At 40.5% G+C, this 18,312-nt stretch overlaps 3 protein-coding genes across 4 annotated transcripts in view; all 3 read left to right on the forward strand.

Moving 5' to 3' along the window:
- Positions 1-960: 960 nt before the first annotated feature.
- On the forward strand, positions 961-4,945 carry si:ch211-148l7.4 (zinc finger protein 850). Its single transcript, XM_032522045.1, has 2 exons — positions 961-978; positions 1,121-4,945. Exon 2 carries the CDS (start codon positions 1,146-1,148, stop codon positions 2,700-2,702), a length of 1,557 nt encoding a protein of 518 aa, XP_032377936.1. The 5' UTR covers positions 961-978; positions 1,121-1,145; the 3' UTR covers positions 2,703-4,945.
- A 1,690-nt stretch (positions 4,946-6,635) lies between these two features.
- snrpg (small nuclear ribonucleoprotein polypeptide G) lies at positions 6,636-10,124 on the forward strand. The gene is made up of 4 exons (XM_032522077.1): positions 6,636-6,827; positions 7,012-7,034; positions 8,688-8,812; positions 9,896-10,124. The coding sequence occupies exons 1-4, from the start codon at positions 6,796-6,798 to the stop codon at positions 9,944-9,946; spliced, it is 231 nt and encodes a 76-aa protein (XP_032377968.1). The 5' UTR covers positions 6,636-6,795; the 3' UTR covers positions 9,947-10,124.
- A 1,378-nt stretch (positions 10,125-11,502) lies between these two features.
- Positions 11,503-18,312, forward strand: part of plpbp (pyridoxal phosphate binding protein) — a 9,312-nt gene continuing 2,502 nt past the window's right edge. The window contains exons 1-6 of one of the 2 annotated variants that reach the window (XM_032522065.1): positions 11,503-11,724; positions 13,171-13,278; positions 13,393-13,428; positions 14,981-15,056; positions 15,138-15,278; positions 16,998-17,140. In XM_032522065.1, the coding sequence (XP_032377956.1) occupies positions 11,635-11,724; positions 13,171-13,278; positions 13,393-13,428; positions 14,981-15,056; positions 15,138-15,278; positions 16,998-17,140 (594 nt within the window). In that variant the 5' untranslated portion in view covers positions 11,503-11,634. Of the gene's footprint in view, positions 11,822-13,170; positions 13,279-13,392; positions 13,429-14,980; positions 15,057-15,137; positions 15,279-16,997; positions 17,141-18,312 lie in introns of both variants that reach the window. The other variant, XM_032522066.1, reaches the window with a different exon arrangement.

The following is an 18,312-nucleotide window of genomic DNA, read 5'->3' on the forward strand; positions in this document are numbered from 1 at the left end:
TCATTAGAGTTTTCATTAATTGAAGGTTATGTAAGGCTTCTCCAAACAAGTTAACTATACTTTTGATAGCAACAAATTGGTAACTATTTATACATATGTATAAATACGTTACCAATTTGTTGGTAACCTTAACCTTATATATATATATAAGGTTGTGTAAGGCTTCTCCAAACAAGCGAACTGTTTTTTTTAACATTTCTTTTTTTTAAATATTTTTATTAACAAATAAAATCACAAACATTCAGACATCACAATTCAAAACAAAGCTATAGGAAGGAAATTGCAACTTCTATAATATAAGATCAGGTAGCAACGGTAAAAACTACAACAAAACCATGAGGTAGACAGCGTAGTAATAATAAATATAAAGGAAATAAAAGCGTGCCAGATTTGCAAACCATGACAAATTGGTAACGTAACGGTAAAGTTTAAAGGATGTTTTGAAGTGGCCGAGCCACCGGAAGTGATGCTGGACAGCTCCGAGGACTAAAGTAACTGACGTTACGTGTTGCTAACTTGCTACTCGCATAAACTTCGGTTTCACTTTTGCAGCCATGTCAGTGTTGTTTGTCGTAACTAAACCCGATGTTAACTCGACGAACAGTCTGAATTTAACCCGCGGGACATACACTCGTCGCACCGCACCTGTCTGAGGGCTAAGGTCAGTTGTTTTGGCTTCCGTAAACTGCATTTATAACAGATTTAGTGCAGCTAGCAACGAGCTAACGTTAGCAAACACAAAGCTAGCCTCCGTTCGTGCTGTAACGTTGGTAACGTTGTTGTCATGTCAGCGTTGACTTCTGACCAAATGGACCACTAGCTGTGCAGTTATTATTTAACGGAGTCTTTTTTTTTATTGCTGTGAAATTATCCATAGCTACCTAGTATCGATAACGTTAGCAAGAAAGAGGAACAAGCTAACAAGAAGGCACGCTTCCCCTTTCCCTTACGTTACCAAAACTTGACTGACGTTTGCTGGTAACTGCACTTCCCTGGCAGCCATACATTTGTGTTCTGTTATTTTTAAACACTGCTAAATGCCTTAGCCTTTTATTTTGGCTCTTGTATTTGTGTGGTTTCCAACGCTAATGACCCAAACTTATTCTGCCTCCTCCAAAAGCAGAAGAGAAGCTTGGTGCAAGAGGATGGATGGCGTCAGCTGGAGCACCACACGGGCCCAGGAGTCGTTCAGCCGCTCGAGGACAGCAGCAGTCACACTATCCAGGCTCGCCAGCTTCATTGCACGGGCTGACGCCAAACCGCACACAACAAACAAGACGCAGCAGCCAGCCCACTTGCCATACACTTGCCAAGAATGTGGTAAGAGCTTCCCAAACGCGTCAGATCTGTTAGAGCACCAGGAACTAAAACACGCACTACCCAAGCCTCACCAGTGTCTCTCTTGTGGGCTGGAGTTCTCCCTGCGTTCGTCCTTACAGCTACATAAGTGCAAACACGATTCGTCCCTGTGTGAGCTTTGTCATGGAGAGACACAGCCGGGTGCTCCGTGCCCTGCATGTGGTCTAACCTCAGAGTCACCTCACCACCAGCCCCACCTCAGTAGGAGCCTTTACGGATGTGCCCCGTGTGGGAGAGGCTTCAGTCAAAAGCAGGCTTTGCTACACCATCAACAAGCTGGTTGTGGTGAAGCGGCATGCCCATCTGATATAGTTGATGCAAGTAGCATTCCAGATGACTCTCCACCAGTTTCTGAGGGAGACTCAACCTGTTCGGATTCTTCAGACACCCCCGGGCCCAGCAGTAGAGCTGTAAATGTGTGCCAATTCTGTTTGAAAACGTTCCGCACGGAGGCTGGACTGCAACGCCATAAACAAACAAACCACTCAGAGGAGCGGCTGATGGCTACACAGGGACAAAAGACCAAAGGAGAAGGTGCAGGTAGAGAAGCGAGCAAAGGAGGGAGTACCAAGGTGAATGGAGAACTATGTAAATTGCCAAAATCCAAAAAAAAGCTTCTGACCTGTCGCTCTTGCGAGATGGTTTTTGGGAGCACATCGATGCTGTACATGCACAGAAAAGAGAAGCACAGCAGAGAGAAAAATACCAGGAGAGAACCACGGCCACGGCCCGTCATCATCAAGCGCAGAAAAGGAGGAGCGTATCCGTGTCAGGTCTGCGGTTTAGTCTTTGTCCATCATTTGTCACTTCGGGCACATTACAAACGGCACACAGCCTCAAGCTTCATCACAATCACAAACACAAGCCAGCCTGAAGGATGTACTACCAAAGACTCTGAGTTATCACCCAGCACAGCAGAAAACAAGACTGTTAAGGCGGGTCCGGGGAGGCCCAGGAAAACGGCCAGATTGAAGATCAAGATCCCTGATCCAGAGAGATGCAGAGAAGTGCCTGAAGTGAAGGAGGAGGAGGAGGACGAACAGGAGAGGGAGTTCCCATGCCCCTCCTGTGCAGAGGTTTTCTCTCTGCAGTCCCAGCTAAGGGAGCACGTGGAGCTCCACCAGTCGTCCGTGAAGAGGAGACAGTGCAGCGTGTGCGTAAACGAGATGGACACCTGTAAATGGCCCGGCTCAAAGAGGCAGAGGCTGTACCACTGTGTGCCTTGCCAGCAGGGTTTCTCAGTGCTGGACACTTTCCTAGAACACTGTCAGAAGCATCTACGGGTCCGCGTGGAGGAGGACAGCGTCACTGAGGGCTACACACATCAGGCCGCCAAAGCCTGAGGTCCAGTTTGAATGTCAACAGCGATTTGCCTATTTGCCTTCAAGGGTTAGAGAGCAGAGAGTGATTTATGAATTAAATTCTATAAAATTCTTGTTGATCAACCAGTTCATTGAGCATTCAGAACACCTTGTTTTTATAACCAACATATCAAGGAATACATTTGAGATTTCTGCATGTTTTTATTAGGGCTGCTTCATTAATTGGGGCGGGGGGTCAATATTTTGGCCAATATTGAAATCAAGATTATTGAACACAATTACACATTGATTTTTTTTTTTTTGGTAAGACGTTGCATTTATTGAAATTAAAACAAAAAGTTGAATCAACAGTGAAAGCACCTTGAACTGTGAAATTCTCCCTTATTATTTTCCTGTTAGAATAGAGTTAGTTTTTTTGCAAGAGTTAACTTAAACGTAATGTGCGTTTTTTGCAAAAAATTAAAATTTGATTTACATGCACAGCCCTAGATTTTGATGTAAATCATATACTTTACTGCCAAACATTTGTTAAAATGATCCAAGCAACCACTTGTTTCTGTCTCATTGCAGCATGTAGATCAATCTGTGTGAGATCCATTACAGTGATTAGTTGACTTTTAACGTTCTCACTGCGTTTTATACTTTTGATAACTGATCATGTCCTGTTTTTATGGGACGATCCACCACTCCAGATTTGAGTCACTTACAGAGCAGCACTGCATAGATAAGCTGTGTTGTCAAATCAGACAAAACTCTAACGCAAAGACGACCATGTGAGTCTTCATAATCAATTTCAGCTTTGTTACAACATAAAGATAACAGAACTTTGACTAAACATAAAGCCAACAGGTTCACCGGTGACCAGGCAGTCTGCAGGTTGATTTTTGGTAGTTTAATGAAATACATTGAAACCTGTAGCAGCCTGAACGTGTGCTTCTCTAACACAGTTTGTCATATAATAGGGTTTGTCATAGCCACTCTATTTTACTATCACTGACGCCACGGTTTGGTACAGATCAGGACCTTGTTTCCCTAAAACATTTTGAAGCTAACATGCACTTAGCCCATAAACTTACAATGGGACTGAGGTCATTGTGGCCTTAAGGTGTTTTTTAGGGGGGGGGGGACAAGACCGTCTGCACAACCATGGTACATTCTAGCCAAAGCACTGCCACAGATATCTTGTTTACTAGAGTCTATTTTTACACCAGACATCTGGAGTGCTTTAGCTAAGTAAGGTCAGACATGTCTTTTACTCAATTTTAGTTATTCTTCTTACAATTTTGGCAATAATTAGTCAGAGATTGGTGGAAACTGGCGTGTCACTTGCTGGATTGTCACTGTTGTGTGTTGGACCCGGGTATTTGCGTTGAATTTGTAGCACTGTGCACTATATGGAAATGTAGTGATTTGATCAAGACTGGTCACCTATTTACAAGTGCTGTCCCAAGGTGTGAAAGAAATCAAAGTATGAAAAGTTAACATATTTTGAGCATTCTTATTTGCTGTTTTGAGATTCTGACATGTGATAGTTATTGATATAATCTACTGTACAGTAGGGCTGGGTTTAAAAAAAAAAATTTCATTTGAATGATCCGATGATTCAGATTCCTGAAATGCTGAGGTTGATTTTCCAGGAGGCTCTGTTTTAAACCTAGACTGAAGATATTGGTGTCATATAATTCTAGATCTAATGTAATTCAATAAAATAATGTCATAACAAATAACGCTCCAATGTCAGGCAACCTTTTGGCAAGAGAAAAAAGAAAAGCACTATTTTTTCCGTCTATGTAACTGCTTTGGGGTCAGATCTTAAGGACGACATTCATATTTTGAAAAATGCACCAAGTAAGAGAGTTCCTCGTACAATTTACATTATTAGTTCTTTGAGAATCATTTTCACATCCAAGCGATGTTGATTCAGGAAGTCATTGGCGAGACCCAGCCCTACTACAGGGTGAACAAACTTTGAATGGCTGTCAAGGGTAGTTCTACCGTGTTTTTAGCTGGCTTGGGTTTGGTGATGTTGCCTAGCTATGCAAAACGCTGGACTGATGGCGGCCCTTCAGTGTGTCTGCCGCCTTGGTGAATGAAGAAGGATCCACATGAGGTTGTTGCTGTTGTTTTTCCTAAAGGTTTTCAGCTACTGTTTTCAAAGTTATACTGTGAAAATCTATGTATAAAATGATTTAATAGGTTTTGGGGGTATTTTGTAAATTAGTGTACGGCTCTTTAGACAACACAATTAAAAACAGTTCTCATGAGATGTTTCGTCTGGGTTCTGTGTAATGATGCGAGTACTGTGACGTGTTTTCAGACTGGTAAACTGGGTGGTTAATAAGTACAGCCCGGCCGATATGAATATTTGGTTATTTGAAAATCCGAGATGCCGATATATATATATATATATTTTTTGAATCCAGAAACATGTTACAAAACATACAGATTACATTACATTAGAACATTAGTTATTTGTAGTTATTTATGAGTTCTCACTAAAATGATGATGTTTTTTGTCACAACAGAAAAGGAACATCAAATATATTAAAGTTCTGATAAATGTGTAAAAATACAAACTCAAGATATGAAACTTAACAAGAGAAAATAATCAGTGTTGCCAACAGGGACGTTGTAGAGCGCCGTCTGGTGGACAAACTTTGCAACACCAACGCTCATAACATGGTCCGTTTTTATTTTTTTAATATTTATCAGAATCATTTGTCATTATAAATGATTCTGAAGGATGAAAATTTTTATTTTAAAATAAAATAAATTTTAAATATTTTTTTCTAAATATATCGCTGATATAACAAAATGTTATGAAACAGTGAATTTAGTCCAATTGTTGGTGCTTAAATATGTTTGTATTAAAGTGCAAGGTCTTGTCCCTGTCTGCCTGGACGATCTACAAACATCAAGCAAGTCAAACATCTTCAAATTTCTAGAAGATGATTGGTCAGTTGATTATGGAGATTAGCTATGAAGGTGATACCATCATCTGTTAGTTAAGTTTATCTTGAGCAGCTCATTCTCCTTTTTTTACAGTCAGAAAATACGTCTGCTGAAAATGTAATTTATGTACTTAACAGGAAGGAAAAAAAGCATTATTCTGAGACCATATCAGTTACCAAGTAAGGGCGTTTGTTCCCCAACCCATTTAGTGCAGACGTTGGGAAATGTAGACACAGCTCGCTTGTGTGGACTGTAGATATGATATGGGGAGAATGTGGAGATGATATGTGCGGTGACAGAAACTGAGAAGAACTCAAGGGAAATCAGTGTGGGAGTTTTAATTCAAGGCCAAGGGAACTTTATCAGGATGCATGGTATCCTGATCCATGAAATAACTGGCCTTTCAAAATAAAATGTGCCTGCCTCTATGGGAATTTAACATAAGGGTGTGCATACTTATGCCCACGGCAATTTAAGTAAGAACATTTATTTATTTACAACACATTATTCATTCACAAAAAAAATTGGTGTCCTTAAAAGGTTGGATTGTCCTAATTTTTTTTTTTAATTAAGGCATTAAGATCACTTTCCAAAAGATGTATTTTTATTCCTCGTTTTAATCAACTTTAGCATGAGTGTGTAAACTTATGCAAGCCGCTGTACATTCTTGGGAGCACCTTCATTCCCCAGGCTGTCAGAAACCTCAACACCCCTCACCCTCCCCCTCCCCACCCCTCCGCACCCCCCCCCCCCCCCAATCAGGACCAGCACCGACCACTTCATAATAAAGACATTAAGGAACTCTTCCTATATATTGCACATTTCACTATCTTTATTTTTAGTATTCTGCATTATGTACATTTGCACTATTTAGAATATATTGCTTTATTGTACATATTTATCTTTTTACTTGTAGCTTACCGTGGGTCGGAGATAAACGCATTTTCATTTGCTTTATTGCCGAATTGACAATAAAGTTGACTTGAAGAACTAAAAGAAGAATGATAAAACCCCTCCCGGCCTCCAGGCGGCGGTGTGCAGATCAGCAAGCAGCCGTTCCCCGGTCAACTTCCGGTCCCTCAGCGCACGTTGTCCTTCCGCGGTTTTGTGAAAACGACGAGCATACGAGCAACTGTGTCGGCTTTTAGAAAATTAAGACAAAATGAGCAAAGCACATCCACCAGAGTTGAAGAAGTAAGTTATCGATGTCATTTTAACTCGCTTTGTATTCTGGAAAGATTCCCGCCGAGCTCGCATAGCAACCAGGCTACATTGTTAGCAACTGAAACAAGCTAACAGCTAGCTTTGTGCTAGCTAGCTGTGTAACTATCATGTGAGCCTCTGTAACATTAGTCATCTTGCTTTTTCTTTCTCTTAGGTTCATGGACAAGAAGCTCTCATGTGAGTATAACGCTAGCTAAAAGCTGATATTCAAACCCATTTGGGAAACCAGTTTCATTAGTGTATGAACTCGCTTTCGCAACAACAAAGATGGAAACAGTTGTAGCTAGTGCACATTTAAATGGGCGTTTTTTAATCCAATGCTTTTGCACATGTATACATTAGGTACGTATGTTTATATTTACAGTGGCTTAAGTTTACACACCCATGCCAAAGTTGATTGAAAAGAGGAATAAAAAACATCTCCCCCCCCCCCCCATAATCATCACATACCCTTCACCATACCTAGAGATTGGCATGGTGTTACTTCAGTTAGCTTAGTAGCTGGTTTGATTTGCATTGAGAAATGATCTTATGGAAAGTTCCCCATGCCTATCTCTATGTACGGTGAAGGGTTTGTAATGATGTTGGGCTATTTTAAAAACTAAACTACTCTAACATATGTTTGGGCTTTGATGCCTTCAGGTTCTAGAAAGTCCTTCTTACAGACAGATGTTAATTAACATGAAGGGTTTTTGTATACATGGAGAACAAAACGCTGTGTAATTGTTCAACCAGACATTTACGGGGCAGAAAGAGACAGTCTGAGCTATAGTAAATAGAAGAAATCAGCAGTCATTGGTATAAGAAACTGGAAGCTTGGCATGGGGTGTGAATCTTCACCCATCTCCCGATTCAATTATTTCTTCAATTCGATATCTCGATGCATAATGATGCGTCAAATACATTTATATATTATATGTATAATATTTGACTTGACAGAATGCATTAAGATACTGTGTAGTTCAATATAATACAGTTTTCTGTATTCCTTCATTGAGTTATGTTACAAAAATACTAGCAGTAAGATGTAAACATTCTTATTTAACAAAGTCAGAACACTGCGCGCGCGCACACACACACACACACACACACACACACACAGCTTTTGCATAGTTGATCCAGAGCAGTTGGCAATTGTAAGTTGCTTTAGATAAAAGCATCCCCTAAATGTTAGAAATAACAGAATATGTAAACAGAAATTATTGTGGCCGGAAAATTAATGAGCAACATCACTGCGTTTTAATCGTATAATTACATATCCTATAGTTATGGTTGACCACTGCATTGATGCAGAGTCGTCAATGACCCCATAGCAATGCATCGATTAGTTTATAAATTTCAAGGCCTCTAATTGGACTGTCAGATGAACATACTATGGATGCAAGGTGGACATTATAACTGAGGAGGAACAGTGATTATACCTTCCTAATCGCAATATTTTAAGTAATTGCTATTTCTTTCTTTAACAGCAATTCATTGCTAACATTAGCTGAGGTCCTAAGCGGTTTTACTTTTGATGATAATTGTTTTTATGTTCAATTTAACAAAACGTTTTATGATTTTAAAAAAAGAGGCGTGGTCTACTTCATAGGTTGTGTACCTGTGTTACAGTATCTGGGTGAAGAGACAGTGATATATAACTAAAAGATGTATCCTGGAACTAAAATCAGAAAATACATACATATTTAAAACTTGAAATGAAAGAGACAATTGTTTTGTTAATTGCAATTATTTCTGAGACGATTAACTGCAGAGCAGATTTTTGAATTATAACAGCTTTAATTAAAGCTAACAGGGAAGATTCATCTGTGATTTCTTTTGTCCTTCTAGTGAAGCTGAATGGAGGCAGGCACGTGCAGGGCATCCTGCGTGGGTTCGACCCCTTTATGAACATGGTGCTGGATGACTCTCTGGAGATGGGCCCAGGAGGACAACAGAACACCATTGGCATGGTGGTCAGTACCTTAGCTAGTCTTACTGTGTCTTTCCTATAGTCGGCAAAGACCGTGACAAGAGCGGGATTGCTTGAAACTGACCTTTTTCCCACAGCAGACCTTTTGATTTGTCATAGTAGGAAAAGCACAGCTGAAATTGATAACGTTAACAATGGCTCAATTCCATCAAGTGCCCCAGTGAGCTGTTTCAGCAATTCAGCATGCACAACACACAATACCAGGGCCTTTCCCGAGTGGACAGCAGCCATCAGTAATTGTGAATACACCTGTGCTTTTCCTACTAAGACGTGTCAACATGTCTGCCGTGAAAAAGGTCTACAGGGTTGCACGATATTGACAAAATGTGATATTGCAATATTGATATTATCGATATTGATATTTTTTAAACCTATGTAAAGTGACGGGAAAACGCATCAAAATAGAATTTTTTTCTTTTTTTTTTGTGATCAAGCGATCTTTTTTTTGTGATTTTTTTCATTTAAAGAGCCAAAGAAAAGTACAAAACATTTTTCGGGAGGTGCACGTCAGGCTACGCCGTAGGGTTCCATAAAACCATAACCATTCAGTAAAACGGCCTTAAGCCACACAGCCAACAGACAGGACGGCTGTGGCTTAGTGGTATAGCGGTTGCCTGCCAATTGGAAGGTTGGTGGTTCAAACCCTGGCCCTGCAGTCCCATGTCGAAGTGTCTTTGGGCAAGACACTGAACCCCGAGTTGCCCCCGATGCCATCGGAGTGTGAATGTGTGACTGTGTAAAAGCGCTTTGAGTAGTCAGTAAGACTAGAAACTAGGGTAGGTTCTTTTATTTTTGGCATATAACAAGCATTCAGCACATTGTAATTTAAACTTTATATATGTACACATTGTATTCAATATCCTTTGTACAAGATATTGTTTTAGCAACAATCTTTTTTACCAATCTTGCTTTACTTTAATGTAAATTTCTATTTCTTGCACTTCAGCTATTTTCCGTTATACACTTATCGCCAAGTTTCTTACTCTTATTATTTTTTTATTTTTTTTTTACATTACATTTGACTGTGAGCAACTGCAACTTATCAATGTGGTCTGATTTCTCGTAGGTCATCAGGGGAAACAGCATCATCATGTTGGAGGCGTTGGAGAGAGTATGAGAGGAGGCGGCTGTAGATGGAGAAGAGAATGATTCACACGTTTTTACATTCTGTTATTGCTGAAAAGCAATTGTATGTCTTTAAATTGTAACATTATCTGATATCCATTGAAAGGAATGTTTTGTTTGGACATTTTTTGAATTGCGTTATCTTGTGAATAAATCTGTTTTTCTTTGTATTTTGTGTTTGCATTCATTTGATGTCCATTATATAACCACCATATTATTGCAGTAATTTAAGTTCTATTCATATGTTGCTGTAGCCCATGCCTTTGTTATGAGAAACAACAGGTAGATTATTGGCAGTGTGAATCATATGCTAAGTAAGAGAATATAGTTTAGTTGGGTGTGTTACTTATGTCAATTTACAAGCTCAAAAAGAAAAATCTCATGAAGTTCCCATTCACCAAAATCATTACTTTCAAAGTCAGGGTCAGCTCCAACAGCTGATCTTTATTTGATGGCACTTTAGTACAGATAGTACAGGCTGGGTCCCTCTCAGTGGTAAATTTGGATCTTAATGTGATTATTTTCCACCAAGTGGATTCTCAATATCAATATATTAACTGAGGAGGTACATCGGGTTAAATGCTTCTTTTTTATTAAAGATTATTTTTTATGGGCTTTTCCCTTTTATTAGTGACAGTGGATAGACAATAAAGGTGGAGAGAGATGGGGGATGACACGCAGCAAAGGGATCCCCGCACACACACACACCTTGTTAAATCTGCACCAAGGCTTAATTTTGGGAAAGAGACTTCAAATACAGTATTAGGGGACCACTAAGGTCTATATAAAAGAGACTTCAATACAGATTAGGAGACTTCAGATACAGTATTAGGGACCACTAAGGTCTATATAAAAGAGACTTCAGATACAGTATTAGGGGACCACTAAGGTCTATATAAAAGAGACTTCAGATACAGTATTAGGGGACCACTAAGGTCTATATAAAAGCATCCAAAGAGCACCATGTCATGGGACCTTTAACAGTCAGTTGTTCACTAGTCTATATCAACAACGTTTTATTTCCAGGATTGTTCAGGTGCTGCTGGAAATTATGCCGGATGTCCGTTATCTTCCTCTTTCTTTGTGTTGGTGTACTAACCTCCGGTGGATTTCTGAGGACTTTGGTTAACTGCTCCTCAGATCTTTGCAGGGTGAATCCAGACATCTAGCTATCTGTCCACTCTGAGTTTTCAGTTGCACGACTAAAACAACTTTCCACCAAAACGAGTTAGGGACCACTAAGGTCTATATAAAAGAGACTTCAGATACAGTATTAGGGGACCACTAAGGTCTATATAAAAGAGACTTCAGATACAGTATTAGGGGACCACTAAGGTCTATATAAAAGAGACTTCAGGTACAGTATTAGGGACCACTAAGGCCTATATAAAAGAGACTTCAGATACAGTATTAGGGGACCACTAAGGTCTATATAAAAGCATCCGAAGAGCACCATGTCATGGGACCTGTATACTCCACAGCGCTGTGGAGATGCAGGGGTATGGGTACTTGGAGAGTCGGAGACTGAAATGTTGAAGCCGGAACAATAGGGGGCGCTATCTGAACGACGCTCCATATTGGGACGCACTTCCTCCCTATAGGAGGACTTTTATTTTGAAAGCTAATTGTCGTCATCGCGGACACGTTCGTTTACGTTCTGTGTCGTAGCCGTTTGACTATATGTGGAAAGTAGCAATGTCGGAGGAGGTTAGGAAGGCGCTACGGTCGGTAGTGGAACGGGTGAACCAGGCGGCGGCACGGCGGCCCAAGGTAACTACAGACCGGGAGGCTCCGCTCCGGAGCACCGCTGCCGTCGCTCGACTCTCGGGGTCCGAAAAAGTCGTGCTGCGGTAGCACGACTCGTTATGTAAGGCTGCCAAACACCTCAACCTTTGGATGGGAGTTAGTCGGGCTTGTGGCAGCACTTTCAAACCATGGTTATTTGTGGAAGCACCAATGCCTAGGGGCAGGAGGATTGAGCCTACATACTCAAGTTACATGCTCGTTTTTGCATAGAAAAAAAATGCCTGGAATCATGGTTTTACGATTGGCATTTGCCATATTTGTAGGCTAAGCATTTACACGACCACGCTAATGACCACCCTTACCTCACCACATCTCTGTGAAAAATGTCCACTAGTGAAGACGTCTTTTTTTTTTTTTTTTATAAAGTGCTGCCCTGTTAAAATATCAAGGTTGGTATCTAGGTCAAGCATGTAGGAATGCACAGCATCTCTCCAGCATCATCCAGATGGCTCTGTGGCTTGTTACCAAAAACCTCAATTATTAGCAGAGCTGACTGCATGTGAACATAGTAGGGGTGTTAGGATACATCGATCTGGATCAATACATCACTTAATGATTCACGATCTCATATTATCGCTGCAAAGTGAAAATAACTGTACATGTATCTATAACATGGCCCTTTATTATAGATTTCCACTTTATATTTGTCCTTTTTCTCCAAAACAATTGTTTTTCATTGAAATGTCTTTAAGAGCTCAGTGATAAAATTGTCAAATAATATTTAAGTTGCTTTTATGGGTGTATGATATCGATCACAGACCCCGGATTTGAATCAAAATTGTACCGTGACAGAAAATATTGTATTGTTGTCCAAAGAATCGATATATCGTATCATAATAATAATAATAACCTGTAGTTGAAACTCCTAGAACAAAGGAGGTTAGACGGTAACACGGTATACCGCTGGTTCTTAAAAAAAAAAAAAAGCAATGGTATCAGTTTTGTCCCGTCAATAAGCAAAGCATACATATGGAACAAGGAATACATATTAAATATAATACATTTAATGCCGAAAAACGCGTGTGTTGTCATCACGTGACAGTGTGGAGGAGAAAGGGGGGGGGGTGGGGGGGGGGGGGTTGCAAGTTGTGCACCGAGTGACGTGGTCACTGGTCATGAGTAGGGGTGGGAATCACCAGACGCCTCCCGATACGATATCATCACGACACTTTTAATGTTTGCGATATATTGCAGTTTGTAAACTTTTTTCCAACTTCAAATTTTTCCCAATTTCAAACGACGTCCTGGCAAGGCAATTTGTTAAAATGTTAAAATAGCAATAAAATAAAAAGATCGATACTTGGCGTCTGTGTATCGATACAGTATTCCCACTGAAAACATCGCAATACTATGATGTATCGATTCCCCCCCCCCCCCCCCTAGTCATAGAGTGTTGTTGCCCTTTCTCAGACGCTGCCAGCCCTGCCGCCCCGCCTCGTAGCTGTCAGCAAGACAAAACCCCCAGAGATGGTTGTGGAGGCCTACAGACAAGGGCAGCGTAACTTTGGAGAAAATTATGTGAGTATGAAGTGCTGCTGGTCTGCAAAACTGCTCAAGTTTCATTGAATAAACTCTTAAAGGAGAATAAACGTGTCATCTGTAGAGATTGACCTCATCTTATCTCCACTCCAGGTTAACGAACTTGTGGACAAAGCTTCAGACCCTCTGGTAGGTTTACGCATCTTCATAAGGTAGAATTCTTTTCCCGTCACGACATGTTTACAGTGTAGAGCTGCAAAGATGAATCGACTGTTAATCGCCAATTATTTGGATAAATGGGTTGATTTTTTTTTTTTTTTTTTTTTTTGTTAAAAAATAAATGAGATTCTAGTTTCTTTACTGCCCTCTGACTAGGGTTTTTTGTGAGTAACAGTTTTTTTATTTTTCATTTTTTAACAAAATACAAAACATACAACAGACATCAAGAAAAGATGACACCGTCACTACAATATTCAAAACCATTCAACAAAATAAACCAAATAGACATGACTATGTATAAATGACAACACCATAAACCATCATGCACGTCTCTCCCCACTAAGTGTCTTAGGAGCCCTCCAAAAAGTTCAGGTACTTTCCCCATTTTCTAGTCTAGGTAGACATCCAATCTGGAAAAAAAGTTTATGTGACATTATTTTTCAAATGCCGCCACTCTAGTCGTCTTACTAGCCCACTCCTGGATAGACAGCACCTATTCATTCTTCCATCCTCTTAACCCTCATGTTGTCCTCGGGTCAAATTGACCCGTTTTCCTATATCAATGTTATTTTTAATTCCCCAAAATAACATGATTGATTTCACACAGTGCTCTTTGGCAAGTACACATCTCTACTTTCATTAATTATGGGGCGTTTTATTCTTTCAATTTCCTCACGGGAGTCATCCCAAAAGGATCAATAAAGAGAAGTCTAAGTCTATTCAGTTTTATAGCATTTGAAAAACAAATGGAAGTGTTTTTGAAATAGTATTGAGTAAAAGTTGACATATTCCAGTCTGTGATTATCCATCAACATCCATTCCTTTGATTTTAGTCTCAATAATTCCTAATTTCTGCTTTTCTAACTCAAACGTTAGGTAAAATTTCCTATAAATGAGGTTTATTGACCATAAATTCCCCAAATAACTGTAAAACAAAAGTTAATAAGTTAAGGTTACGTAGTGTCAAAAAAAGTGACAAACATTCAAAAAAGCGTCAAAAGTGTTGAAAAAAGGGACAAAAACGTAAGAAAAAGTTAAAGACATCAATAAAAGACGTCAACAAAAGTATTGATTTTCAATTTTGACAGGAAGACAACACAAGGGTTTAAACAATCTGTGTGGTTATCATCAAACTAGTCTGGACCCGGCTTCCTGTGTGCTTATCCATCCCGTTCAGGACTGACCCGTCTCCCAGAACAAATAATCTTGGACTGAATGGAACCTGCGTCCCTGCAATCCGACATACGTTATCATGTATCCCGGTCCAAAATTCCTGCACCTTTTCACAGGACCGTAGGACATAAAGTCCTCTGTCTTACGTGATATCTTTGAGTTATTGACAAAAAAAGACGTTTGAGGAAGTCATGAGTTACCTAATCACATTTTTTCACAATTTGCTGACATTTTAGAGACCAAACAACTAATCGATTAATCGAGAGAAAAAACCAAAAGATTAATCGGCAATGAAAAATAATCGTTACTCGCGGCCCTAATGCAGTGTTTCTTTTTTTTCTTCATCAAGATTTTAGACTCGTGTGCAGACATCAAGTGGCACTTTATCGGCCATCTACAGAAGAATAATGTCAACAAACTTTTGGGTGAGTGACCGTCGACTCTCCTGCTCCAGCTGCACGTTGAGCAACCTCGCGCTGACTGGGTCTCGTCTTTCTGTACCCCAGGCGTGCCAAACCTGTTCCTTGTGGAGACGGTCGACTCGGCGAAACTGGCTGACCGGGTCAACAGCTCATGGCAGCGCATCAGAGGAGCCAGCACACAGAGGTTAAAGATCATGGTGCAGCTCAACACCAGCGGAGAACAGAGTTAGTGTTCAATTCAACTTCATTTCAGACACACAGGTTCATATTGGTATAAAAAACACAGACAAGAAAAAAAACTCTTGTTTTGGGAGCACATGTCAAACACGTGGTATATTAAAAGTCCTAGGGCATGACAATTTCACTTTATGAGGTTTTTTAACCTCATAAACTTTATGCCTATGGTCCCCCAGTAGCTAGAAATGTTGATAGTTGTAAACCGAGCCCTGGGTATCCTGCTCTGGCTTAGAGAAAATGAAAGCTCAGATGGGCCGATCTGGAATCTTGGTCCTTATGAGGTCATAAGGGGGCAAGGTTACCTCCCCTTTTTTGCTTTGCCCGCCCAGAGAATTAGGCCCCCCATGAGAGAGAGACATCATGGCTTTCAAATGAGCAAAGTGGCAGTTGGTCAAGGCCACACCCCCAACCTCCACCTTGCCCCCCCCCCCTTCTCAAAAGCTGCAGAATCAGAAATGGTTACGTTCTAAGAAAAATTCTGTGGGGCATCTAGTCATTCTGCATAAGGCTGAATTTTGGGAAAGAGACAGATATGGTATTGGACCACTAGGTCTATATAAAGAGACTTCATTACAGTATTAGGGACCACTAAGGTCTATATAAAAGAGACTTCAGATACAGTATTAGGGCCCCTAAGGCTATATAAAGAGCCTTCAGATACTTATAGGGGACCAATAAGGCATATAAAAGAGACTTCAGATACAGTATTGGACCACTAAGGTCTATATAAAGAGACTTCAGATACAGTATTAGGGACCACTAAGGTCTATATAAAGAGACTTCAGATACAGTATTAGGGACCACTAAGGTCTATATAAAGAGACTTCATACAGTATTAGGGACCACTAGGTCTATAAGAGACTTCAGATACAGTATTAGGGGACCCATAGGTCTATATAAAAGAGACTTCAGATACAGTATAGGGGACCACTAAGGTTCTATATAAGAGACTTCAGATCAGTATTAGGGACCACTAAGGTCTATATAAAAAGACTTCAGATACAGTATTAGGGGACCACTAAGGTCTATATAAAGAGACTTCAGATACAGTATTAGGGGACCACTAAGGTCTATATAAAAGAGACTCCATACAGTATTAGGGGACCACTAAGTTCTATATAAAGAGACTTCAGATACAGTATTAGGGACCACTAAGGTTCTATATAAAAGAGACTCAGATACGTATTAGGGGACCACTAAGGTCTATATAAAAGCATCCAAAAGCACCATGTCAGGACCTTTAACAGTCAGTTGTTCACTAGTCTTATCAACGTTTATTTCCAGGATTGTTCAGGTGCTGCTGAATTATGCCGGTCCGTTATTTCCTCTTTCTTTGTGTTGGTGTACTACCCTCCGGTGGATTTCTGAGGACTTTGGTTAACTGCTCCTCAGATCTTTGCAGGGTGAATCCAGACATCTAGCTATCTGTCCACTCTGAGTTTTCAGTTGCACGACTAAAACAACTTTTAAAACGTCACATGTTCCACCAAAACAAGTTCCTTCCCGAGGTTGTTTTGGAGCGGCACCGTTGCTCCGGCCGGCGCTTATCACCATGACGATTGTGATTGGTTTAAAGAAATGCAAATAAACCAGAGCAAGGTTTTTCTCCTGTCCAGGAATGTTGTGTGGACTAGTCGGACCCTCCTACGCCGTGCTGTGGAGGAAGGTCTGGCCAGTCACCAACAGTACAATAAATGTGTGTTGTAGGTAAACATGGGCTGCCGCCAGAGGAGACGGTGGACACAGTGAAACACATCGTGTCCCAGTGCTCTGCCCTGCACTTCTTAGGACTCATGACCATTGGACGCTACGGCTACGACCTCACCCTGGGGCCCAATCCGGACTTTCAGGTACAAAAGACCAATTAAAAACATTTTGTGTTTTTTTTTTTCTGTGTGCACCAATTGTACAACGGTAAACTATTTAACATGTATTTATGAGGACAATGCACATTGATCAACATTTATGTAAACGTTGCCAGTGTTAATTTTCAACTTTAGTCGTTAATGTGGGAGGAAAACCTGGAGCACAAGGAGGAACCCCACAAAAACACATGCAAACTCGTAAGAGAAAGGCCCTGCCTGGACCGGGGATCAAACTTGCTGTGTGACAGCAGTGCTAACCACCGCCCATTAGATCAGTACTATAGTGAACTAAAACAACCATAAAACCCTAAATATTCCCAGTTTGGGCATACTTAAAGTGTGCATATCTTATGAAAAAAAAAAAACTTTTTCTGGGATTTGGGGTGTTATTTTGTGTCTCTGGTGCTTCCACACAAAAACTTGGAAAAAAAAACATCCATGCTGCTTTGAGTGAGATACAGGTTTCTGAATGTGTCCTCCGCCTTCCCCATCCGGGTGAATCTGCACGGCTTTCTACGTAACTAGCTTGAAGTGGCTAACCATAGCACATGCTAGCGCTAGCATGCTAGCGTGTGCTCAATGGGAAAACACTGCTACACACACTTGTTCACCCTAATTTACAAAAGAACTACTTCCTGTCCCCGTTCTGCAGGTATTCCACAAGTGTCCCTCATTTAGAAGAAGTCTCCCAGCTACTCCTGCCTTGGACTGACCAAAGTTGGAGAGTTATCTAGCTCATGTGATCTTACCTAGCTACTGCACATGTGTGACTCCTAACAAAGATAGTATAAAAGTGAGATGTCTCACTCTGTAGCTAAAACAAGTGATTACAAAATTCAAAATACAATTATGAACCTGAAAATGAGCATGATGTGGGTGCTTTAATGCCAAATTAGGACTGGTGTAAAGAAGATGTCTGCTGTATATCTACAGTTTACTAAAACCCTACACTATGAAAAACAGTAACATATTTGTATTTTGTCCTGTAGTTGATTCAGCCAATCATAAAAACGCCACATTGAAATAATCAGTTTTACTAATAGGTGTTTGGTTGGTTCGGACCTATGAAACACACAGACGCAGTGAACGATCGCGTCACTTTCCTGATCAGAAGACGCCGTCACCTAAGACCGGTTCTGCTTACAAATAAATAAGCC

The sequence above is a fragment of the Etheostoma spectabile genome, chromosome 7 (genome assembly GCF_008692095.1).
Source record: "Etheostoma spectabile isolate EspeVRDwgs_2016 chromosome 7, UIUC_Espe_1.0, whole genome shotgun sequence".
Taxonomy (NCBI): domain Eukaryota; kingdom Metazoa; phylum Chordata; class Actinopteri; order Perciformes; family Percidae; genus Etheostoma; species Etheostoma spectabile.